Below are 25,437 nucleotides of genomic sequence, written 5' to 3'. Positions count from 1 at the left end.
AGACCCTTCTCTCAGAATCATAGATGCAGTAAAAAAAATGTAATTTAAAATTAAGGTATTTGATAGCCAGCCTCTGGAATCCCTAGGTTTAGATGGATTTAGTTCCCATTGAGTTCCTGGACTGAGGTTTCCTGATTTGCTGAGGGTCCAGGAGGTTTCCAGCTAAAGGCAGGTGTTAGGTCAGCAGCAGGTGAGCCAAAGGTGTCATTCCTGGGATTGCTTATTCCTGCAGGAGTTTTAAAAAGGACATCAGCTATCCCTGTGGCACTGATAACAGTGTCAAGAACTGATGGCACTGTTCAAGAGGCACTTCGAAGTCAAGGAGACCTTAAGATTTACTTCAAGATAAGCATGCTCCTGTGCTGTCCTGAATATGGACAGGCTGAATAGCTGTTCCCATGATTTCCAAACTAAAATTCAATGCCCTCTTATCTGTTTTAACAATGTGGGTAAATCAGTCAACAGTAATGCTGTGCAAACTGTTCGCTTTATTTATCTATTTCTTTGTTTTCAATTCACTTACTGAAAACTGGGGGCATAGAGGGAAAGAAGTGACCTGACACAAGAATAAAAATTATTGCTTTGTGAAGTGAAAATAAGACACCATAAATTTAAAACCGATTAAAATATTTCATAGAATCTGCAACAAAAGTTTTATTTTGTTTTTAGCCCATATTTTTTGAGTCCTAAAACTTATTGTTACAAAAAAAAAATAGTAAAAAAACCCACAGTTTTTTGAGGTGAAATGCTTCAGCTTCTCCCTGTTTCAGTTTTGTTTTGTTTTTTTGAGAAAAGTGAATCTGTGCCCAATCTAGTTTGCCTTAAATTTAAAAAAATTAAAAATCCATACTTCTTCCTACTTTTGTCTACTGATCTAGACATGTGCATTGCCTCAGACTTCTGGCTATGTAAAGTCTTGTTGCCTGAAGTAGTCAAGAGCTCAGAAGAACTATAGTGTGAACTATAGACTGGGAGAGCTATTTGCATCATCTGTGAATGCAGAGATTTTGTTTAGCTAAGATGATTGCAGTTGTGAGCTGTCTCTTTTCTAAGTAAATTCTTCAAGAAATGGGCACCAAATAACAAAGAGTAGTGGAAATATTTCCTCAAAGAGAGGAGTTTTCCTGTTCTGTGGGACAGAAGAATATCACAGCTGCCTGCCTCCTGCCCTGCTCAACACACCTAGCAGAAAGCCCTTGAGGTCTGGTCCTCACCATGTTGTCCAATCCACAGTTGTTTCACCTCCCATGTAACCCTTGTGCTCCAGCTCTGCCTGCCTCTGGGACCCACAGGAGCCTTCCCAAGTATCATTCCAGCCACCTTCTACTCCACAGAGATAATGGATCTGCTGAACAGGTGAATTCCCTGCATTTGTGGTGAGAGTGCATGCCAACCTTTGCAGAGAAAAGCAGGAAAAGACCAAACCTAGATGTTATAAAGCATTCTTTTGACGTTTTCTCCACCAACAGGAGCCTCATTTTCTCTCTAACCCTTTTTTTTTTTTTAATATTATTTGTCATTTTCAAGTTCTGTATGCAGCTGCAAGGTGGTACTAACAGGTCAGTTGTTAAAATAGGTCACTGTGCTCTGAAGGAAAATTGTCAATACTTTGAAGTCTGAAATTAAAGCGACTAGATTTTTCAATTCCTTTGTACATGTGTAAATACTGCACTTTCTTTCCACGCTACCTGATTCTTTGAAGCATGCTGTAATACAGGTTTTGTATTTTCAGCACAGTGTTTGATCTCCAAAACAGGGGTAGCCATCAAACTGGAGGGAAAACAAGAGTGAATGTACAGCCCTGAGCACATCCTCTGCAGTGGCTCAAGATCTGGAATTGCTGTTAGATGGTTTGCAGCCTTGTTTGGGGGGAGCTTGATAACAGGATTTTAATGCAAAAATAAAATGTTAAACAAACATAATTTTAGGGTAGGCTGAATTTTGAACTGCTTAGCTAGAAGGGAGCACATGTGAATCAAAGAAGCTTAAAATGCCTTGGAAAGATAATATTTACAGAGCTGATACTAAAAAAGTAATTGCTGTATGATGTAGTGTCCTCAGTAATTGCTTAGGACACAAAATATTCCTAAGAGAAGTTACGAAATACTAAATTATTGTAATAAAACCAATAATTAATATCCGGGGAATTTTCAGGCTCTGAAATATTTAAATACACAATGTAAATGTCATTAGAAAGCAGTAAGGCAGTTTTCATCCGATCCTTGGCTTGGAACACATAGAGGATCTTTTTACAAAAACACAGAGGTATGCCTTTTTTTCCCCTCCCTGACCCACAGCCTACTGTTCAGCAAATGCTCATATTCTGTCTCAGGCTGCACCAAATCTGGCTTTCCTGAGGGGTTTGTCTACTGCCCACACTGATGAACTCAAATGTAGGTCAGGTGGAAGCTGAAGAATTTTAAAGACCCTTTTTTCTCCACTATGATTCTTGGAGGTTTGTAACATCTAGAGATGTCTGTTTAAATAAAAATATATTATTATCAGAGAGCAAGCAGAGGCTGTGAAGAAATAAGAAAGTAATTGAATTTATATTATATATATATATAAAAATACATATACATGTCTATGTCTATGTCTATGTCTATGTATATGTGTGTATCTATATGTATGAATATAAAAATTCCAGAATCCAGTCTAAAATACAGGCAGAACATGTGATCCAGTTATGATGTCATTGAGTTGCCAGCATCGAATTGTATTAGCTGAATTTAAGATGGTGTGTGCTGTGCCTCAATTTAAATGAGGAAAAGTTCTGTACTGCATATCATAATAGTTGAGTAGATGGATGAGTAGATGCATTAATCTTCTGTTGCAAGGTAATCTCAGTAAAAAGTGAGAAATCTGGAAGGTAAGACAGAGAGATAAAAGGGTTTTAAAAAAAAAATAAAAGAAGTCCACACTGATTGAAAAAATAATTAGACTTCTGAAGTGATCCTGGGATCTAAGTTCCCTTAAGTGACACTTCTCAGGAGGGAAGATGGCTCCCAGGTTATTCCTGGTTAGCTCAGCTCTTAACATCTGAGCCAGGTTCCCAGTGACTGACAGACGTGACAGGCGGGTGATGCATCCCTGCGGGTACGTGTTTACCTATGTGCAAACACAGCTCCAGAGCCAGTTTTGTTTTCCTTGGTGATTAGTATGGCATTGGCAAGACAGTGAGTGTTCAAAAGCAGCTGTTCTCATGCCACAGTTAACTTGGTCCAATTCCTTCAGGCTCCTCTGCTGAGTCAAACTGCAGAAGATTTAAAAGATCCCATTGTTTCCTGATATAGTGCTCCTAAAATCAGCAGGCCCCCTTGCATCATCTGCTGCAGTGCAGCCACCTTCCCAAGCAATGTTGCCTGACTTGGGCAGTCTTCAGTCATTTTTTCCATCCTTGTCAAAAGAAACCTGCCTTGCCTTTAACTTCAGCTTCCCTCAGATTTCAGAAGCAGTGTGATGTCACAGATGCAGCAGTTACCTAATCCTTCATCCCCCTCCAAAATGTGAAATAGTCTTCATTGGCTAACTGGGTTTGCAGAGTAAGAGCATGATTTGCATGAGAAAACCTGTCAAAATCATCCCCGACGTTTTTCATAGTTCTCATGGTGAGAAAAAATAATTAATTGCAAGGTAAAACTTGAAAATAAAATGTGTATCAGTAAAAGCTGGGTTTGGAAATTCAAGTACTTTTTTCCCTCAATTTACATTTTTCTCATAGACACTTTTACTATGTACTTCTAAAAATCAGCACAAAATGCCACTGAAGAGATTTTAAGCATTTAGAAATCCATTAGCTGTAACCTCTGCAGTCACAGTTATTATGGTAATGATCTTGGGTGATTTCTGAGCAGAGGCAAGTGTTCTGACCTGTGAAATGCAGCTCACAGGCTGGTAAGCTTTTCTGCTCTTGAGGTGTTTATTATATCTGCAAAGTCATTTGCTGTTTTTCATATTTGATGAGACTATAGTTGCTGTATCATTTGCAGGCTTCCCTGTGTGTTTGTTTAACCTGCTGGAGGTTTACCAAATGGTCTGTGAAGCAGCTGCAGAGCTATATGTCTTTTCTTTTCCACTGATCTGAAAATTTCTGAATTAGCTTTCACATGTTTATTACTGAAGATTTCTTTCTCATCCTTCCTCCTTTTCATCGAAATAACTTTGTTGGAAGGACTTCATATGTCATTCATGTTTCATACACAGATTAACGTGAAAGAAATTTGTCTCTTGTAGAAAATTAACAAAGGTCACTGAGTTCTCACCTAATTGAGGTTGCTGATGATTTATTTATACATATTCTTTATGGGTCTGCTACATGCTGGTGTTTTTCAGTATTGAAAAGGATTAGGATAGAAAACAGTCTCATTTGAATCCTTTTTCCATGAAGGAGAAAATGTATTAAGGGCAATACTGTACCTGAGGAACATGCACTTTTTCAAATACCTAACTGATACAAGGTCTGAAAATTTAACTGACTTGAAATGATTTTCACTGTTCACACAGCCAGTAGCAGGCTTTGTTGCTGATGGTACAAAATACTTTCATTCATGTGTATTTGGATTTAATTGCATTTAGTTTTGCCAACCTTTAGCCTTTCAAAGTAAAAAAATATTAATTTATTGCAGATGCATTTTTTCCAGAAAAATCAGTTTAGTTATATGTAGTGTAGGATCATATACCATATAACATCATTTAAAAAACCGTCTCAGCAATTCAGCTGTTGCACACACACATTTTGGGGCAGGGATGGGCAGCTCCAAGCAAATCGTTCTGTGTTCAGCAAATGTGCTTGCAGTGTGTAAATGTGCATGTACTCCTCTGGCCATTTGTTAGGTTGAAGCACGAGTCCCTAGGGCCTGTCTTCCAGTCACGGTGATACCACAGAATTTTTCAGGGGAGCTTGGAAACTGAATATAGGCTGGGAAGCATCAGTGGGTCTCCTGATTGTTTTGGACAATTGTTGTCCTGCACAGTTCTGGCATGTTCTCTAAGCTCCACAAAGGGACGATACCCTTGTGATGGTTGGTGTTGTTCACTTTAATCAAAGTGTTGGCAATATCTGTTGAAAATTTTATTCTCCTTTAAAGGTTTCACTTAGAGGAGGAAGTATGGTATAGTGGACGTGCGAGGAGAGGGAAACTAGGAAAAAAAGAAAGGTGGTTAAGACTAGGTTTGAAATTGAGAGCGTGGAGACAGCCTCTCAAAGAGACACTGGACTACCTGAGTGAGCTTGGAAAGAGGGAGGAAAACCATATGCTCTTAAAAGTTCATGGAAGGAGGTGCCAAACACAGGGAGATTTGTAACCCTGGGATTGTGCAGCTGATCACGATCTTTCCAGGCTGAACATAAAACTTACCAATCCCAGTAATCACTGCTGTCTACAAGAAGTTATAAAACTTTGGGAAACCAGACTGACTGTCCCTTGTGGAATACAGCAGCCTATTACAGCTAATAGAGGTTCTTCTGGGTAACTGAGAAGCTAAAATTTAGTATTGACCTCTTGAAAAATGACTTCATTTTCATGGGATAGCACAGCTGGGCTTTCTTGGGGGTATCTTCAGAAAAATGGATAGTATGTGAGAAGATCCACAAGCAATGTTCAGGTTCCTCAGTTCCCCAGTTCAGAAGTAAGGAAATGTATTAAAATTTTTTCAGGAAGTATCTTTTTCTCTGAGTGGAAATCTATTTAAATGTTCTTCTTTATACTGCTATCAGTCCAGTATTGGAGGAAAAATGTGTATTCAACAGTAAAAATGATTTCTGCATCATTCTGTTGAGATACTCATGGATCCAGTATCTCTAGAGAGGAAGAGCAGACAGTATATCTTTGTATACAGACTGTGTCAGTGGATTCAGAAGAGACTGCATAAATTAATCGCCAAGAGCTTCATATGTAAATATTACAAAGGCTGAGGCGCATTGTACTCTCTAATGTGTCACTACTGGATGTCAAGGAGCCATGTCAGGACCAGACTGGGCAAAGTAGGCTGGCTCTCATTCTCTCCCTAAGCCTCATTTTCTTGCTTTCCCACATGGAGCAGGATTAGATGGAGTGTTGATCAGACGCAGGAGGGCATTGCTTTCTTTCAAAAGTCTTGTGTTGCACAATCCTGTAGGCAGAAGCATATGACTAGCAAATAAAATCCAGGCTTGTTCCTTTAAAGTCTGGGAAGTTTGCTTGTCTGAGAAGTTGGGGATAATTTTTTTATCATTTGCCTGCTTGATAAATTCTTTTTATCTTACAGTTATAGATAATTAAATTGAAACTTTTAATGTTCCTAATATATTTTCTAATACCTCTTTAAAGAACATAGTGCATGATTTCCATCTGTTCGGGGGTTTATTTTAACATCTCTTTCAGTTTCCTCAGTAAGAAAGTATGAAAATAGTAAGAAAATAACATACCATCTACAAACATAACGCCAAAATATGCTGCCCCAGATCTGGATAGTAGTTTGCCTCTTCTTTTCAACTGTAGCAGTGGATCAAAGCTGCTCATTCTCATGCTACACCTTGATTTATACACAAACTCTTAATTGTTTGTTTGTTGCTATAAAATTCTCTGTCCATTTTGCCAATATGAAATGGCTCAAAGTATTTTGTATAGGTGAAGAAAAGGTTGTTTCTTTGCTGGTTTGCCTTACAGTGTTTTCATGCTTCTATTATTTCTTACAATCAAAAGAGGAAAAAGATTCTGGTGCTTGAGTGTCTTCCTCATTACATCTGTGGTACATGGGGCAGACAGAGGTGTGATGGCATGCCTCATAGTGTAGAATAAAAGAAGTGGTTTGGTTTGTGCAGGATCTGGAAGAACAGAAGTTTATTATAGCATCAATGCAGATTAGCTGTTGTTTCTTTGCTATTTAAAAGTGCAATGGTAAGAGCAAAGGTTTTGTCTGTTCAAGTTTTGATGTATTTGTATTTATTGTGAATTTATGGAGCCAAAAGATGTATTTGTGACTGTCTAAACTAAGCATACAACTTCCTGGAATTTATTTGTATCTCAACTTGTATCTGAGTTATGTTTTAGAAGGACATTTAATTTATTTATGGATGCCAGTGATACAAGACCCATCACAACCTTTTGTGGTTAAACTCACTGCATTTATTTTTAGTTTGAGTATGTGCAGCTTCAGCTTCACCTCATTTGTAAGAAAGAGTTGTTTTTCATCAAAATTCACTTCATCCTTTATAGTCACATCACTATGAAATCACCATTAAATCTTCCTTTTCTTAAAGTAATCAAGTTGTGCTTCAGGGGTCTCTGTTCCCAGGTGTTTTTCTTTAACTATTGTGAAAACTCTTTCATTACTTTCTTGTCCTCTCTTTTGTTACTAATAATTTTGGGGAATTGTGTCAAAAGAAGGAGAAAAAGCATCTGAGTGACAGTCACTACTTCACTAACACAAAGGTGTACTAAGTACTGCTGTGTTAAACTGTCTTCTTTATATATTCATGGTTTGTATTAATTATTTGGGCCAGTGAGAGGTTTGATCACCTGGGAGGGTTCCCAAATAATGTTTTGGCAACTTAATTTTGTAATTAATTTACTGGGCATCTGTTGGGGGGGGTTTTATATATAGGTACACACACCCATTCACATCTTTTACACTGATAGAGTGAGGTACTTTTTTAACTTGTAGGCGATATACAGGCTAGGAGAATGCAGATAGTCATCTTTTTTGATTTATTGTCCTTGTCCAAATTGCAGATATCTGTCACACTATGTCTGTGTGGTTTGGGGAATCCACTTATGTTATGAGAGTTAACACATAAAGAAGGCTCTTCAGTAAAGTCTCCCTTATTACCAACCTGAAAAGAGTTCAGGAAAACTAAACAAGGAGTGTTTTAATGGGGAAACTACCAACAAGGCCAAAGTCAGGAGATTTCATTGCTCTTATTCACAGAAAACATTGGTAGAAGGACACTGTGAATATCAATCCAAGCAGGAACAAATGTCAGGCTTCAATAATAATTGATTTTATTGGTGAAGCAAAATGAGCCCAGCTTAATAATTAACGGTGAGACAAGATTCTGCCAAGACCTTCTTCCTATATTAGATGACACTACGACCCTGAATACTTGTTGGATAAATGATTTGGAAAATAAGCATTGACCTTTGAGATACTAAAGACACAATGCCATAGAAAAATGAGGTGTGTTAGAGCTGAATTTTAGATATCACTGCTGATTGATGAGTGATCATACCTGATAACACAATGTGACTGTTGAACCCCAAAATATTGCTTCTGTAAAGGAAACTGAGATGTAAAAAATGATAGCGGTCATGGAGGGAAATAATATACCGTTATACCAAGACTGCAACAAAACAGACCAAATCTAGCAAGAATAAAAATGCTACGGTACATTTAATAATTTCTAAATAACTTGTATTTAGCATATTCACAAGGGACTAAAAGTGTTCTCTTTCAGAAATATTTCAGATTTATTCCTGGAATGGAAAGTTTAACAAATATATTTGAAAGTCATTACAAACTTGTAGCCTCAAACCCAGATACCTACTAAGGAACTTGTGCAGTTTTATTATAAGGATGGTACATAACTCTGATGAGGCCATTAAAAGCCAAGGGCTTTTTCCTTAACCACTAACAAAAGGTAATGGTGCAATAGAGAGCATATAGTGGATGGGAACATCTATCCAGTCATGAAGCTTGACTTAATCACATACCACAGAAAATAATAGGAAAGCTGTTTAAGTCAGTCTTAGCTTAAGTACTTGCCAATGAGGATGATAACTGGATATCATTATAAGGTATGGTAAGACATGGTTTTCATGGCCTGAGTTAAGGGTATTGGGGAAATCAGAGCATTTTTGACAAGTTGTAAATACATTCTGTAGTCCCAATTTTCTGTGTATAAAATTGGAGTAGAGACTAGAACATTTTATTTGCTGATCCGTTGCAAATTTTAATATATCTATTACCCTATAAAAATACCATTGACCAGTAGTCAAAACATGGGAATCAGAAGATGTCAGGGCATCATCTTGTATTTTTCTAATGCATATCTACTTAAAATTAAGCATTATAAACTCAAATCCATACCAAAGAGTCTTATGAGATTGTAGCAACTAACATTAGGCTGTTTATCGCCATCATAAGCTCTGGGTCTTTACTGAGGAAAATATGATGAATGTGCAGACCTGTTACAGCCTGTGGTAAATCTAGAAGGGAAAGCAAAACTGGGGCAAAAACTCTTTTACAGACATTTTGTAAGACCACAGGGAGCAGAAGTTTGTTTCATTTCAAAAGCCCCACATATTGATTTACATGGAGAAGAAAAAAATTTCAGAGTGTACTTGTTTGCGTAACTTAGCAAAGTTTTATAGCAACCTGGAACCATATGAAATGTAAAAATTCCATAACTTTTTCTCTGGGTCTGATTAGCATATTTTGCTCTCAATGGTAGCGGAAGATCTCTGTGCTGAAGCCCCTGTATTGAGAAAGGCCTGCTAGGTTCCTTAAGTGATTTTTGTAAACTTAAAATAATTTAGAATTTAAATGTTTTCTTAAAAAATACTGGCAGTATATCTTTTAAAAGCAGAGGAGAAAAAACATAGACAAACACATCTTGTGAATTGTTTGCATGGAGTCAGCAACATGAAGAAGTGCTCTCATGCTGCAGTTTCCTTCTGTTTAAGCACAGCCTTTATTAAGAGACAGCTCTTTTTCACAGACAATCTTACTTTAAAAAAAGTATTTTCAACAGGCGTGTTTTGAGTTGTGTTAGCAGTTTCTTCATTTGCACCTTTGTTGAGATTCTGTACACTGCACTGTGCTCGGAATGAAAGATGTCATTAAAGCCTCCAGGTAGTACTATTTAGCTGAATCTTTATCTGTTTCAGTCTATTTGAAGATTTTATCTATTTCTTCAGTTCATATAAACATTTTCCTGTCTGTTTTAACCTCTTGGTCACTGAAAGAAGAGAAGGACATTGGAATAGACACAACAGACAAGATGTATTTTTGAAGTCGAGGTGAACCAGAATATACAGTTAGCATGTCTTAATGTATTTGGAGAGGAAGGTAGGTGTAATCTTTGTTCCTTTTTACCCAAGGTTTCTGGAGGATAAATGTTGAAAGAAAAGAAAAGAAAATAAAATAAAAGAAAATAAAAGAAAAGAAAAGAAAAGAAAAGAAAAGAAAAGAAAAGAAAACAAAAGAAAAGAAAACAAAAGAAAAGAAAAGAAAAAGAAAAAGAAAAAGAAAAAAAAAAACACAAAAAAAAACTTTCCTGTGAAACTTCTGTCATATTTTGAAGTTTGACAGAGGAAAGTCTTTTTCCTATATATAATAATGAGGCTGCTCTGGAATAAGCCTCTTATGTTGATGTCACATTCAGATTTTTGCAAAAACCTGCAAATACCTTCTTGAAGTGACCTGAAGTTGTGAAACATTCCTATTGTGTCACAGGCTAATATGTGCAATGTCACTGTGCTAATGTGATGCCATCTCAGTTTCTGTGCTAATTTAATGGGATATGATGACAGTTCAGATGAAAAAGAAACCACAAAGGTAGATTCTTGCAGCTGGGTATTTTACTCTTTTGCAGCAGTGATTTGTTCAGTAAGCTTGACTATCTAATAAGCTAGTTCATGCAAATGAAGGTATCTGTCTTCATCCCTCTTTGCCCTTAGTTCATTATGCATACATTAAATTCCAGGGAATAAGTGCAGAGATTGATTAGAGAGTTCCAGAGCGCAGGTTAGCAGCCAAGAAATGCCTGACTTATTCCTTCTCTTTTTTTCCTCTTTTTCCCCTTTTTACCCCCTGTTGGCACACTTAATTTACAGGAATAGTAAATTCTTGTGGATCTTAAATGTTTATTGACATCTAAAGTCAACACTATTCCTTCAATTTAGTAAATTTTAATATAAGCCAGTAGCTTATTTTGCAGTTCTTTAACCCTTCTTTTCCATTGGCTTTAACTGTATTTTTTTCTTCATCTTGAACATAGAGTAAGTTAATGGCCCTTTTGTCACAGGCTTTTTTTTTTCTTCTTTCTCTTTTTTTTTTTTTTTTTTTTTTTTAAAATATTGAAACCTTGTAAAAAATCAGTTCATCCTATTTGTCAGGTTGCATATTAAATTGCCCCCTAAGCCGTCCTTGTAACTTCAGTTTTATATCAGATTGAGGTATACAAAAAGTCACTGACAGATCACCTTTTAAACCACTTGTAGCAATGCATTCATCCAGCCCGATTTTGAACTGCCATCTTCCAGAGATCAGGATTTCTGGGTTGGGGTTTTCCACAAAGGTGAAGAGTAAGCAAACTGTAAAGATGTCAGTGCTCACTGAGCACAAAGGACAAAAGGTAAAACGTGTAGGAACCATTGACTCACATTTTCCATATTTCTCATTTTTCTCATCCATATCTCATTTTCTCAAGGAGAGCCTAATCTTCTACACAGAGACTTTGATAAACCCTTTTGTCATGCTGAGTCTCCTTCAGTACTACCAAGTAGAAAGACGGGGTGCACATATCATTCATTTGTACTTGTTCTACAAACATTTACATGTATGACCCCTAAATACTTATATATCTGTTTCTTAATCCAAGTACTAGGAAAGGTTCTGCAGGCCCATTCCTCCAAATTTCAGATATTTGAAAATTCACTACCCACTATTTGAATACATGAACAATTGGTTTTCTAAAAAAGAGCTACACAATTACTATATCCTTTTCTTATCCTTACTGCTTCAGTTTTGCCATGACCCTAGTGATCTAGCTCCATGTCATAAAAAGGAAAACCACTGTCCTGTGTTAACTAAAATGTTAAATTATATACAGCTGTAGATCATGACAGGCAATGCAAGGTATGTTAGTAAAAATAAATGACAGCTCAAATGGAGAAATGTGGTTTAATGATGCTGTTGGTAAAATTTACCTGGTAGCAAGGTAGCACCAGGATGTTAAAACATTGTGGCAAAATACATCTTAAATAGCAAAAACCTAAGCAGTTCAGACAGTTCTTAATCTAAAAGGAAAAGAAGATTAAGAGATGATTTGAACAGAGGTTACAGTTCTGTATTGCAGGGACATCCTGAATGTAGTAGTGGTACTATAATGAGATCTTGGTCTTGAAGACTCGTCTACAGATCAACATTATCTACACATGTAGCAGAGTCTTCATCATGTGATGTTTTCAAAGACTCACTTTTAGATGTCTTTCTAAAAGGTAATCTGTAAGTATGGTAATACTACCATATCAAGTTTCTCTGCTTGTGTCACTCAGGTGATTAGGACAGGAGTTGTTTTCAGTGGTTCTTTCCTGCTTTGAAATGCACAAATGCAATCAGTCCTGTAATCAATCCTGCCTGATCCATTTTGGTAACTGTAGAAAGCAGAGAAACTGCAACAGTCAGGCTGTGTTTTTGTGAGTAGTGACACATCAGTGCAAAAAACCACAAATTATCAAGAGTGCTCTTTGTGTTAATTTCTCATTTTAAAGGAATTAAGAGGAAGTTTGAGGTGAATTCTTCAGAATTATGGGAAGAAGTTTTATAAAACTAATTAGTGTCCAAGTTGTGTGCTGTTCTTCACAGCAGGGGTTATACTAGCAAAGGAGGGTTAATAAAGCGTTTATTTTATTCAGACAGAAATGTAGAAAATACTAATGGCATGGGACTCTGTCCTTTCTTTATCAGTAGTGTCAACAGAGACATGCAGAGGAGTTCAGGGGAGCACTGCTGATGCACATGCCATTCTTTGAATTTAAGGTTTTGTTGCTTATTGCATGATCAAAATTTTCAAAAGGAGATACTTGATTCATGTGGGAGATAGAAATTTGAGATACCTATGGGCATAACCTTCAGCTCAAAAGTACCTTCTGCTACCCGTTCCCCACCCAAGATAGCAATAATGTGGTGTGGAAGCAAGGAAGTTTGAGCTCTGGAAAGCCCTGCAATGTCTGCTGGAGAGGTGAAGGCTGAGACCATCAAGCTGTTCATCACTGGGCTCATTTTACCTTCTAATATCTTTGCTTCATAAAGCTCCACCTTGATCATTTAGTGAGCTGCTCTGAACTCAGCAAATGTTCAGGAGTTTGACTGCCATCGTAGATAATGAGGAAGCAAAAAAATGCTTGAACTTTCTGAAACATAACAAGTGCCTCAAGGTGGAACTGGTCCTTGTCTGAAGATAAGGTCAAGTGATCAATGGATAGTGTACACTCTCAAAGAAAGCCATTGATGAAAACATTAGAACTTCCCAGCTAGCTTAAGGAATAAATATGCTTTCACAAGACTATGTCATTGAGCAAGTTGTAGTTTGCATTGCATCTTTATTCCAACCCTACTGCAAGGTGGCATGTCAGGGATAAAAACATATTTTTTGTAGATAGTAACACAAGAAAAGGTTTTGTTGTTGTGATTTAACTACATCTGGATATTCTTAGAGTAATGTATTAAAGTATTCATTTTTACTGAAGCTAAATGATTTTATGTTTTATAATTGTTTTAAATCATTTTTCCTCCAGTTGAAGTTCTCTGCTCAGGCATTATATATAGGGAATGATTGTGTTTAGCCTGATTTTTCTAGTCCTTGATGCAGAGGAAAAAAAAAAAAAAAAAAGGACAGAGAAAAGAATTCAGAAGTGTTCAGTGATAAAAATTCCTAATAGATTCAGCTCTTAGGAGAATCAGATGCCATCATCTGTATTAAGATAAGCTGATCTCTTTATACAATGTCTGTCAAAGTAATGTCGTGAATAATTTTAGGCTGATAGTACTTGGAAAATTTGGGAGGATTTGGAGTATCTCGACATCTGTTCTCGTTTTGTTTTCTGGCACTATTGTGCAATTCAATTGCGAATACAAGAAAACAGAAAACATGCTTGAAAACACTTTCATTGTGGAATTTTGCAAGCAGGACTATCCAAAGGACTAAAAAGCGTGTTGTTCCCTCACCAACACTTGTCTGGCTTGAAAAAGCATCTAGATATGTAGCCATCCATCTGTTGCTTTAGTCTGCATATCTGCCACAGTTAGCCTGGAGAAACCTCTCTACTTCTTACATAGCTGCTGCCATGGACCACCTTTTGCTCTAAGTTCAGCTTTTTGCACCCTCATATGAAGCCATCCCTTGTAAGCTATACAGAGATCATTCTAGTAGTTTCTGTGTGAAGCTGCTTTAATGTGAAAACTGATTTTACACCATGCCACACTTTTTTTCATTTTCTGGCAAATATTCTCTACTACTCCTGTCTACAAGGAGTGGATTCAGACATGAACAGGATGTTGTACCTTGAGCATGTGCCATTGGTAGCATGGCTGTTCTGCTGGAGAAGCACTGGGGTTGTGGGATGCAGATGTTAAGCCCTGGGAAGGTAATAATGGTTTACTCCAGTCCTTGTTAACTCCTGAAATGTAATTACTGGAGTTACTGTAGTATGCATTGATAATTGTGTCATATATGTTTTTTCCAATACTCTTCTGTTTAGAAATTGGTGAGATTCTCTCATTAAGTATTAAGAGCCTTTTTTTTTTTTTTTTTTTTTGCTTGCAACTGTCTTTCTGGTGGCTATTTGATTTTCAGGCTTTGGATATTTGTTTTAAATTATGATATTTTAGTTAGAAACAGAATTTCAAATATAACACTTACATTTGTGGTTAAATTGAAGACCACCTTTGTTGAATGCCTCAGTTGGGATTTAAAGAGTGTTGGCTACCAAGGTTTCTGTGAATATGAAAAATGTACCCAAAACCAAATAGCACAAGAGCTAAGCTTGTTTTAGACAGGCAGCCGATGAACCCAGGTGTGAACTGTGCTGTTGTGTCCTGCAGGCCTGGTGTTTTCAGTGAGTTACGTGATAATGTCCTGTATATCACTACTTGTGATGGATCATAAAATACCCTCATTTCCTTTTCTGTGTCGTGCCTAGTCTAGGCAGACTTTTTTTAGTCTATAAGCACTGGTGGAAGGTATTTGGATTTTAGGTAATATTTTTGCAATGGCAAAGCCATCTTGGAGGTGCTCTTAACAGAAAGCCATCTTGGAGGTGCTCTTAACAGCTGGGGGAAAAAAAAAAAAAATATATATATATATATATATAAAGGAGATCATCTAATGCCCTGTACACAACCAGAACAGCTGTCAGTGTAAACTGAATCTGTTTTTTACAGTTTTTTGCAAGTGTCTCAGCCTTACTTATATCCTTTGCTTCCACTGAAAATGGTACAAAATTTCCCCTGTACATTTATACAGATTAACCTGGCTGTTGACCCAAGGCAGCCTGTACTGGCAGTGTTTTACATTTACAGTCTTGTTGGTGACTGCGGTGTGCCGTGCCTTGTAGATGTACTCTGCGGCACCTCGTACCAGTTTGTCTTCCACTGTGGGTTGCTGGCTTCTGAACTAGGACAGGTTTGGGGATTGTCCCTCCACAGGCTGGAGGGAGGCCACAGGGCAGGTTGTGACCAGCGTCAAGTCTTCAGACTCTCCTCACTGATGTGGTTTTGTTTGTTTTTGGTAGAAATGTAGGTGTTTTAGAAGTAAGTGACAGCCAGTCAGGAAAAGGGCAACATGGAATGGACTGTTCATCATCTCTTGACATCCCTCTTGTCACACTAAGAGAAATACACATACCCACAGGACTTGAAACACTGAGTAAATGGGATGTCTCCACTATAAAAAACTGCTATCTGTTCCCAAAGAATTGACTTTATCTTTATATGATTTCTTATTAAGCCATGAGATGCCTGCTGGGATGTAAAGCAAAATGTTTTCTCTGCAGAATTTCTGCTGACATACAAGGGAAAATCCATTCAAGGACAGCATTCACTATATTTTCAGCAAACTTACCAATTACTTACTTATTAATTATATATAGTTTTGGTAGGAAAATGTCAATAACAGCAAGTTTTCTTTTTTTTACTTTTATTTTCAGTTCCATTTATGCCCTGTTCCAGCTGCACTTAAACTCATTCACTAGGTGGAGAATAGAAGCAAGCACTTGACCTGATTGTGTAGATTTTAGGCATTTTCTGGGGCTTTAAAATGAAATTTTCATAGAAGGGACTCAATATCTCAAATGAAAGCAAATGTTTTTGAGTTTTACTTTAATATGTACATTAAGATATAGAATGGTAGTAATTTAGCAAATAAATGATAAAACTTTTGTCCAAGAGTTCTCTCAGCTTGCCAGTATTTTTCTGTGAAAAAATCTCTTCTGTCATCTAGTATTGTTTCCTTTTTGAAGAATTCAATATATTCCAGGTTCATAAGTCTCATGAGAATTTCTTTTCCATGCTATTTATTCATTGAAAGATATTATTTACATACACCAAAAAGTAGAAAATGATAAGAAGTCTGCTTATGTAAAAAATACTAGAAGCTTTACTATGTTGCTATTATTCTCAAAGAAAAAAATTAGTCATTAGTATTTCTTCAATTTTACCTACCTGCAAGTTGTTCCATGTATTCATCCTCTCACAGTAAGATTTACCCAGTCTTGAATTTGAGCATCTGCTTATCTTTGAAGCTTTCTTGTGCTACGTTGAGTATCCCGGTGGTCCTCCAGGCTGCAAGGCAGACCATAGTGTTAATGCACCAGCAGACCCGGCTGCAAGTCAGGTACACACGGTCATGACATTGCAACAGCAAGCCTGAGAGAATCATCCAGACCAGCAATTTAGAAAACAGCAGCAGTGTAAGGCTTTCTTTAGAATTCAGCTGGTGTGTGTGCTCCTGCTTACAGAACTGGAGATCTAAGGGAAGCTCTTTGGAGCAGAAACCTTTATTTTTCATCTTACGTCTGCCTGTGTGTAGAAGTGTGCATATTTGTGCTACCATTGCCGAGCCATCTCCAGGATTCAGCGGGATTCCTGCACACCATTCCAGAGGTAAGTGGATGCCAAGAAAGCTGTAGATGGGCTGGTGCAGCATGGACACACCAGGGATGGTCCCTGCAACAGCAGGAAGCGACGGAAATCCTGAGGCAGTCCCAAGACCCTCCGTAGCTGTGGGAAGGCAAGTCCCAGTGTGAATTCATAAGAAGTCTGGAAATAACTTTTGTGCTTTCCCTTCTGATGCTGACTATGTTAATATTATTACCAGTGTGGGAGTACGTGTAGGAAAGAACAGACTTCAGAGACTTCTAACTAATTAGGAGTTTGCTGGTTGGCATAAGTAATGAATTATGAGTAAGGTCATACATGAAGTAGTTTGATTTTTTATTCTCAAATTGTTACATAGCGTTGTCTTTACTGGGAAATAGAGACTCACCTTGCATTAGTTGGGGAATAGCACATACAGATGGGGTTGCGTGTTGGATTGGAAATGAAGTCCTAGGGTTGTTCTGATATTGGGCATTTCAATAATACTCCAGTGGGATTAGTCTGTAATAATAATGCCAAAGCAATGCAGATGAGTAAGCATGTCATCTATAGCATTATGAGAACAGTAATCATGTGCGATTTAAGAAAGTGAAGCTGAAAAACAGAATGATGAGGGTATCAAATGGGCCTGGTTCAGAGTACTTGCAGGGATAACAGCCTCTTAAAAGCAAAACCAGCTTAGGTAGTTTAATTTCTTCCTGATATGATTATGTACAACAAAAGCTACAAAATCCTTCAGAGCAGCAAACCTGATGAAACTGCTGTGCACACCTAGATGACCTTATGTGTCAGTGTGCAATAAGCACTTCACACTACCCCTCCCTTACAGTGCTGGTGCATCTTTCCCTCCTGCCTACCAAGTAACAGTGCCTAGAAGTCATTGTATTGTTGGCAGAGGTAAACAGAAATTTGTCATACTAGATGGTGAGAAGGAACGAGCCAGTCATTGCTTTCCATGCCAGTAGTTGAAGGGAATTGTATAATTGTTAGCCTGATTAAAATACTGCTTGGATCATCTGTTCCACATGTGCTTCGGTCAGTGGAGTATCGCCCAGCTCTGGATTGCAAACTCACAACCTATGTAAAAGATCAAAACATGTGACAATATCATGCTATGGGAAAAGATTAGGCATTGCAGTGTAGTGCATTGTTTATGTCCTGTGTATGCATTGTGGCAAAGTATTTGTTCAAAAAAAAATCTTAGATGGTTCTTAACACCAGATGGTACTACTGAGAATTACAAATGAAGGATTCAGTTTGGGAGGTGGGAAGAGAGGGAAATTTTCCGTTTGAGTCCAGATCTCATGGTTGAGCAAACCCTCAATAAACATGTGGCACACACTGGCAGAGCAGCTGAGGTTGCATCATGGGTGTCAATGTACAGTATCTTTGGTTGCAGTCAGTACTGTGACTAACTCTTGTATTCATTATTAATACTTAGGGGTTTTTATAAAATTGGTCCATACCATCTGTACACCTATGCAACATGTGTACATGTTCAGAAGCAGGTAATCACATCTGTTCTTTCTGAACTGTCAAAGAGGCCATATGTGAGCAAACATTATGGAAGCTCAGCACCTTCCAGATGGTACCAAATGGTGGTTTGGTGGCAGCCAAGTTGTAGAATGCACTGGTTAGCTATGCTACTGTCTGCTTCTGAGAACCTGTGTTGCTGAATGCATTGCAGAATTTTGTTGTAGTAGAAGCTTTATAAGCATAGAGAAATTCTTGTCCAAGAACGTAAGTCATGCTGTATAATGGTAAAAATGTGAATAACTGAAGTGAGGTCATTAGCAGCTGGAATAGATAGAAGAGCCTGTCAACCACCTAGAAATGAGCAGAAGCGCAAAATGATGCCACATCACAAAAAGATTCAGCAGCTAGTCCTATTAGAAGTACTACCAAGGATTATAAGCCTGTGCACCAGGACTGGAGTCTTCTGAATGATTTCCTGTATCTGCCACCATTTCCTCAAATGGAGAGGTAATGGTGGTGGTTTGGCACCTTGTTCAGGGCAGCAGTTCTTCTTTGTAAGGTGAAAATGTGTTACCTCGTCTCCTCAGTCATGTAGAATGATCTTGATAGAGCCTTGTTGCTATTGGTATAGTGCTACTTCTACACTTACTATTGAACATTTTAATGTATACAAGGACCTTGCTTGGGTTTTGGGTGGCTTTTCATCTTTAAATCTCATGCTGCATCAGCAAACTTGCTAGTGCAGTGCAGACATAATGTTTGTTTACATGTGATGTTTGTATCTGATTAATTCACTTAAAAGCTCTGTATTAGTACTGAAAAGGATGATCCTGAGATGCATGATCCTTCCAGGATTTTAGTGGATCTTGAGGATTCCATGTATTTTTGCAGAATACCTGGGCAGCTGGTGGTTTTACTAGGTCTTCCCTGACTGGAAACAATGGACATGTGGCTTTCCAAACAGTTACAGTCCTGCTGAAACTGCATATGTAGGTTACTTTGTCCACCCATGTGTAATAAGGACATCTCTTTTTGAAAGTTTGAGACTTTTTGTTGCATGTGACCTGCCTTTGTTTTCTGTGAAACTAACTTACCATTTTCCAAGAATGGAGAAACTGCAGAAAGAGGGTGTTTTAGCATGTGAGGGAAATTTTATATACACTTAATCACTATAAAAGCCCTTCACTTACTTTATAACTGTTCTGCAGAGATTGCAGAGAGTTACAGTGGAGCTGTATTTATGTAAAAATAGGGAATAAAACTGTTAAGATCTGATGTATCTCTGTCTGGATTCTTGTTATATTCAGTTGTTCCTGTTAACACTGACATCTGCTAGGGGCCTCAAAGTGAGTCTGAACCTAAAATTATAGTTCTGTTATATCATTGTGTGGTTTACCCTTCTATTTAATCACTTCGAGTGAATTATAAAATACAGAGGTCAGAGGTAGAGAGCAGAAAACGAGCAAAGATAGCTTTTTTAAAATGTGAAACAACTATCTTTAGCTGTAAGTGTTCCCAGACTTCATATTTGTGGGCTCTGTATAGTATACTAGCCCACTGGTATAATTTTTAATAACCTTTTACAGAACGTATGGCTCAAGATTTATCTATATGCAGAGACTTGTGGACAGAACTTGTGAATTCTAACATAAAAAATCTCCAGATGTACATGGTATTTCCTACTAACAAAGAACGATTTTTTGGGGGAAGAAGGTGACATAGTAGAAAGGCAACATCTGTATTACTACTTAAATTTTAATAATGTGAATAATTTTCTTTCAACAGAGGAATTCAAGGGCTCAACAATAGTTGAATTAATGAAAAAAGAAGGCACCACCTTAGGGCTCACAGTATCGGGTGGTATCGACAAGGATGGGAAACCAAGAGTATCTAACCTTCGTCAAGGAGGAATCGCTGCTAGGTAACCACATCTCAAACTACAAAATGCATTATAAGATGTGATTACTTCCAAAATATGTACTGTATCAGAAAGGTCACCTAAAAAATATGTGAATGATGCATCTATAATGGCAGCCCATCACAGTGGAGAGCCTCAGAGGGAAATGGCAACAGCTGCTCCTTCTTTTTGCTTAAGGCTACTTTGATAAAAACTAGAAATACCAATGAGATCTTTGAAAGTTGTCATAAGACTCATGATATTTCTTCTAAATTATATATGTTTTATTTCTCTATTTTTTTTGTCTTTTAACAAAATTTGAGAGAAATAGCATAACATACTGAGAGAAAAAAAAACAAAATGGAAAAAAGGATGAAAGTGCTACTATAATTTAATTATTTTTTAACTCTTCATTAGATAGCTTTGAGATTAAAAAGACTCTAAAGTCGTAAGTCATTGCTTACTACTACACTGGAAAGAAAAAACCTTTTAATCACGAGTGAGACAAGTCAAAAGATAAGGGTTGAGCTAAATCATCCCAAGTAATTGAGTAGAACATATGCTTTTGGCCTTGGCCCATCTCCTGCTGATATGCTGTTAGCTGTGAAGGCAGCCAATGTCCAAAAAAAGAATTTTTTTTTAACATTTCCCAAAGAGAGAAACAAGAATGGGGACATGAAGAAGATGACTTCCCAGATTCTATGCCCAAACCAGACAAATCATCCAAGTCCTTTATTGTACAGCTGGTTTTGTACCTCAGGAATGAATAATGCAACAATGTTCTTATTTTAATATTTAACAAGCTAGCGTAGATTAAGATCTTAAAATGCCACTTTCTGTTAGAAAAATCAACTTGTTTTAGTCTAGATTCATGGGAAAAAAAATCTTACAATCACTAAACAGTAATGTAAAGGATTTAGTTTGGTTCATCAGATCTGTCTTTCACAAAAGGAATATGTACTTTTCCCTAGGAGTGACCAGCTGGATGTCGGGGACTACATCAAATCTGTGAATGGAATCAACCTGACCAAATTTCGCCATGATGAGATCATCAGCCTGCTCAAGAATGTTGGTGAAAGGGTGGTGCTAGAAGTGGAGTATGAGCTGCCTCCAGTCTGTAAGTATTTGCAGAGCAAACTGAAAACGTGTGCAGAATAGCAGATGTAGTCAACAGTGAAATGGGCATGGTTGGTAATAGTCATTTTAGTAGTGGTTGTTTTTTAATTTTCTATTCCTAATTTTATTTTTCCTGTGGCTTATCACAGAGTATTGAAGCAGTACAAAAGAACTGGCAGTACAGAGGGATGCTCTCAGATGTTTTAGAAGCAGAAGCCTCACCAACAACAGGGCAGAGTTATTAATCTCTGCTTTTTGTTGTTTTGTGATTTTCTGGGGGTGAGGGTTGGGTTTTGGTTGTTTGGTTTTGGAATTTTGGTTGGGTTTTGTTTGGGGATTTTTTTTTTTTTTTTTTTTTTTTTAATTGCAGTTTTGAATACTGGAAATTAGATTAAGTAGATTCCAGGGCAAGCAAATCCTTCTTTTTCCAATAAGATCCTCTGAGATGAGACCAGTGAGTATTTGCTAGTTCTGCCTCTGCTTTTTTCCTTTCTTCTCTCTACTTGCAGCACCATCCCTCTCTCTTAAGTAAACAACATCCTTTGGGACTTTTCTAGTCTTTTCTGACACCACATTTAGGCAAGATTTTCTTTCTAGACCAGAAGACACAGTGGAGTAGGCCATAAGGATACATGAACTTGCAAGAAATGTGTGACTGAAACAAGGGCTTTCACTGAGCAGGATTTTCTTCAAAATACAAGTTTATACTCACACCAAAGTTACAGATTACTACTGCATGTTTTCCTTGCCTCTCCTTTGTTCTGTCTTTATGTGCTTGTGTCTGTAATGGTGTGTCTGTAGGACAAAATCAGTGTGAATGGAGTCTATCAGGCATGAAGTAAAAGCCACAGAAAGAGTGAGTTAAACACCTGGGACCTAAAGTGAGGGAGTGTCAGGTAGCTGACTGCCATCAAGGGGCTACACCAAGCACACCCTTGAAAGAGTGTGTGCTCATTCATACTGTTTACTGGAGGGCAGATGATGAGGTTTCCTGATGTCTGGTCAGAAGAATCTCAGGTGCCAACCAGGAAGCTCTTGTCTCCTTAAATAAAGAGTTTGCTTGCAATAGAATGTAAAAAAATCCATCGGTGTCCTTGGTGCTCAGAAGCTGATGAACTTTCCCACTGCTTTCTAGCAGCTGGAGGGTTATTCTAATTGTGCATTTGGGGTTTTTTAGGACCTTCTAACAAGGACATTAAAATTTTTTGAATGTCCTCTGTTGATTAGTGTTTGCTTGTGGTGAGGGAACTTCACGTTCTGAAGCACAGTATCTGAATTAATCAGCTGAGTTCAGAGTTACTTTGCTGCAGATGTAGTTGTTTTACCAGCATTATTTGGTTTGCATTTATTCAACTGGGCTTCCTTTGGTTTTCATCCTCTTTTAACATATGTGCCACTCTTGTTCACTGAGACTGGATTTTGGTGCACTAAATTACAGCAGCGTTTGTAACTTTTTCTTTAAGTCCTTGGAATTTCCAGCCTCTTCATACAAGCATAGATAATAAAGTTGGAGATAATTAGTGGTCTAGTTGTTCCCATGACCTACTAGCAAGCAAGCTGTTTTATTTAAACATGTAAGTTTTCCAGTAAGTCATGTGGAGAAGTCCTGGCACTTCCTTCCCGGCCCTACACATAATGAAATTTAACTGTTGTTCTTATGCTTGCTCCCTCAGAGAGAGGACTGTCATAGTTCCAGAGCCAGGAAATATCAATCATTTAATAATGATGGATTAAATTTGGCTGAACACTGGTAATCCCACTCCCAAGTACTTCCTTCCATTTCTGAAATGTTCACAGCAGAAGCACCCAGCTGCCGTTTTCAGCACGAGCCACCTCAGTGTTTGAAACTGTGAGCAGTGCCTGTCTCACACCTGCCTTTTGCTGTTGGCAAGGGTTAAGGAGTTTTTTTCCCACAGCAGGCTGAGGCTGGGTGCAAGGACAGCCACATGAGTTGCTGTTCCCATGTGGAAGTACGCTGCTGCCATTCCTCACTGCTGAACTGCGGGTTTCACCTCTCCCCAGTGGAGGTTACAGGCGACACCAAACAAATGGGGAGGTGTGGATTCGTCATGAGCTATACACAAGGCCACCTTCTGTCAATAGGAATGAAGGCAACAGTTGTTTTCTCCTCATAATTCATTTTTTTAGTCAGTAAAGCATTTCTAACTGAAAACGACCACATGGATTCAGTAACATAGTCGTGACCTTCAAGCTGTAGCAGGCATTACTACAGCACAAAGCAGTGCTCTGGAGGGCCATCTTTCACCTGTTTTCCGAAGGAAATGAGGTTTATGTCCTTTCACGGTGTGGTTTTCCTGGTTCCGTGCAGTAACTTTTTGAATAGGGACTGAAAAACTCACAAAATTACATTACATACAGTACAGTACATCTCCTGGAAATAGACATTTGAGTGAGTTGCGAGCAGGGGAGTCCTCGGAGAGAGAGGAAGGGGCAGAGAGCGCTGAGGGCCCTTTGCTCTTCCTGGTGCCTTTCATGACTGGCAGCACACACAGGGTAGCCTGTGGCATCCATTGCCCCCTAAGGGTAGCCTGACAGGGAAACTCAGGTTATTGCAGGCAGCAACATTAAATGACACAAGTTTTCATTAGTTCTGCTGCTCACGGAGCATGTACTTCATAGAGCTGACTTGGTTTGGTTTTGATTTTAAATTTTATGTGTGTTTGTACTGTTTGCAGTATTTGACTGCAGGGTGGGAGGTGTGAGTGCATGCGATCTTGCACAGAGTCCTTTTCCCATTGGAAAAGAGAGTTTAGACCCTGCCAAAGTGTTTCCTGTAAAAGCTAATAGCAAACTGTCTTCTGGTCTCTTAATAGCAGTGGTTTCAAATTCTGTAAAGTGGATTATCACACCCAAATGCATTGGTCTGTGCATTAGGCTTCTTACTTCCTAATCCAGCTGTACACCAGTTCTTTAGTACTTTCAGAGAAAATACTGACTCATCTAGAAGCCAAAGGACTTCTTTACTAACTCACCAGTTATGAGGGAGCATGCTACATTTTGAAAAAGAAAAAAAAATCCTGATGATAATGAAATGCATTATGCATCATAATCTAGTAACCTGAGATCAGAGAAACACCCCCAAAATTTTGTGCGTCTTCTCTCTAAGCAACAAAAGTAAATGTTTTCATAGCTAAACAAGCTCAATAGGTACTCTGAAGAATTTACTGTCATTTTTGTCTCACTGTGTATTTCCATATTTTCTACCACTCTTCTGTAACTATAAGAAAAGCAAAATTATGGCATAATTTAAACAGTAAGACTCAAATTTCTCACCTGTTATATGTATCTGTGTCTTTTTTCCTAACCATTTTCACTCTGCAAAATATCTAGCCCAAAATTCTCTCAAAAGGGGGATGAGTTCTTTTAATTACAGGTCTTCAGTCTGACTGTTCTGTAATTGAGTCTTTCCAATTTTATGACTCAATATCTATCTAAAATTAGAAAAAGTGCAAATCTGTGTGTATAATTAAAAAAGTAATAACCATTAAGGTTTGGATTGTTTCTCTTTTAGCTGTACAAGGATCAGGTCTCATCTTTAGAACTGTGGAAGTTACTTTACATAAAGAGGGGAACACTTTTGGATTTGTAATAAGAGGTGAGTTATTGTTGAGTTTGAACTCTATTTTCTTGTTTAAAAAAAAGGTGATAAGTTTTTGAAGCACTCAGAATTATGTCAAGATTTGTGGCTTACACTTCATAAAAATCGATATATTACATTTTCCATACTCCCATGTATTGCTTTTATGAGCTGCTTTAATTTTTGTTTATGGAAGAACCTTAAGTAGTCAGCTATGTCGAGGAAACATGACAAACTCTGGTCACAAAAGACCAGATTCTACTACCACTGAAACCACCAGGAAGATAGTTGTAAGAAAAAAATTTACATGTAGTACTTGTATATATTAGGCATGAAATTTGATTATTACTGCTCATAGTCTGATTGTACAACTAAAATATTAACACTGACTTGGAGAACAGAAGAAGAGATGCAGCTGCTAATTAGTATACCCCAATAATGAATTATTACTTTCTTCAGAGAAAATATACCCCAATAATGAATTACTACTTTC

At 37.8% G+C, this 25,437-nt stretch overlaps 1 protein-coding gene across 7 annotated transcripts in view; it reads left to right on the top strand.

Annotated features, from left to right (window-relative positions):
• Positions 1 to 25,437, top strand: part of GRIP1 (glutamate receptor interacting protein 1) — a 231,377-nt gene that overhangs the window by 126,539 nt on the left and 79,401 nt on the right. For all 7 annotated transcript variants that reach the window (XM_040061326.2, XM_040061325.2, XM_040061327.2 and 4 more), the window contains exons 3-5: positions 20,119 to 20,254; positions 21,202 to 21,347; positions 24,879 to 24,962. In XM_040061326.2, the coding sequence (XP_039917260.1) occupies positions 20,119 to 20,254; positions 21,202 to 21,347; positions 24,879 to 24,962 (366 nt within the window). The remainder of the gene's footprint in view (positions 1 to 20,118; positions 20,255 to 21,201; positions 21,348 to 24,878; positions 24,963 to 25,437) is intronic.

The sequence above is a fragment of the Hirundo rustica genome, chromosome 4 (genome assembly GCF_015227805.2).
Source record: "Hirundo rustica isolate bHirRus1 chromosome 4, bHirRus1.pri.v3, whole genome shotgun sequence".
Classification (NCBI taxonomy): Eukaryota; Metazoa; Chordata; class Aves; order Passeriformes; family Hirundinidae; genus Hirundo; species Hirundo rustica.
Note: the sequence above shows the minus strand (reverse complement) of the source record. Positions and strands in the feature narration are given on the sequence as shown.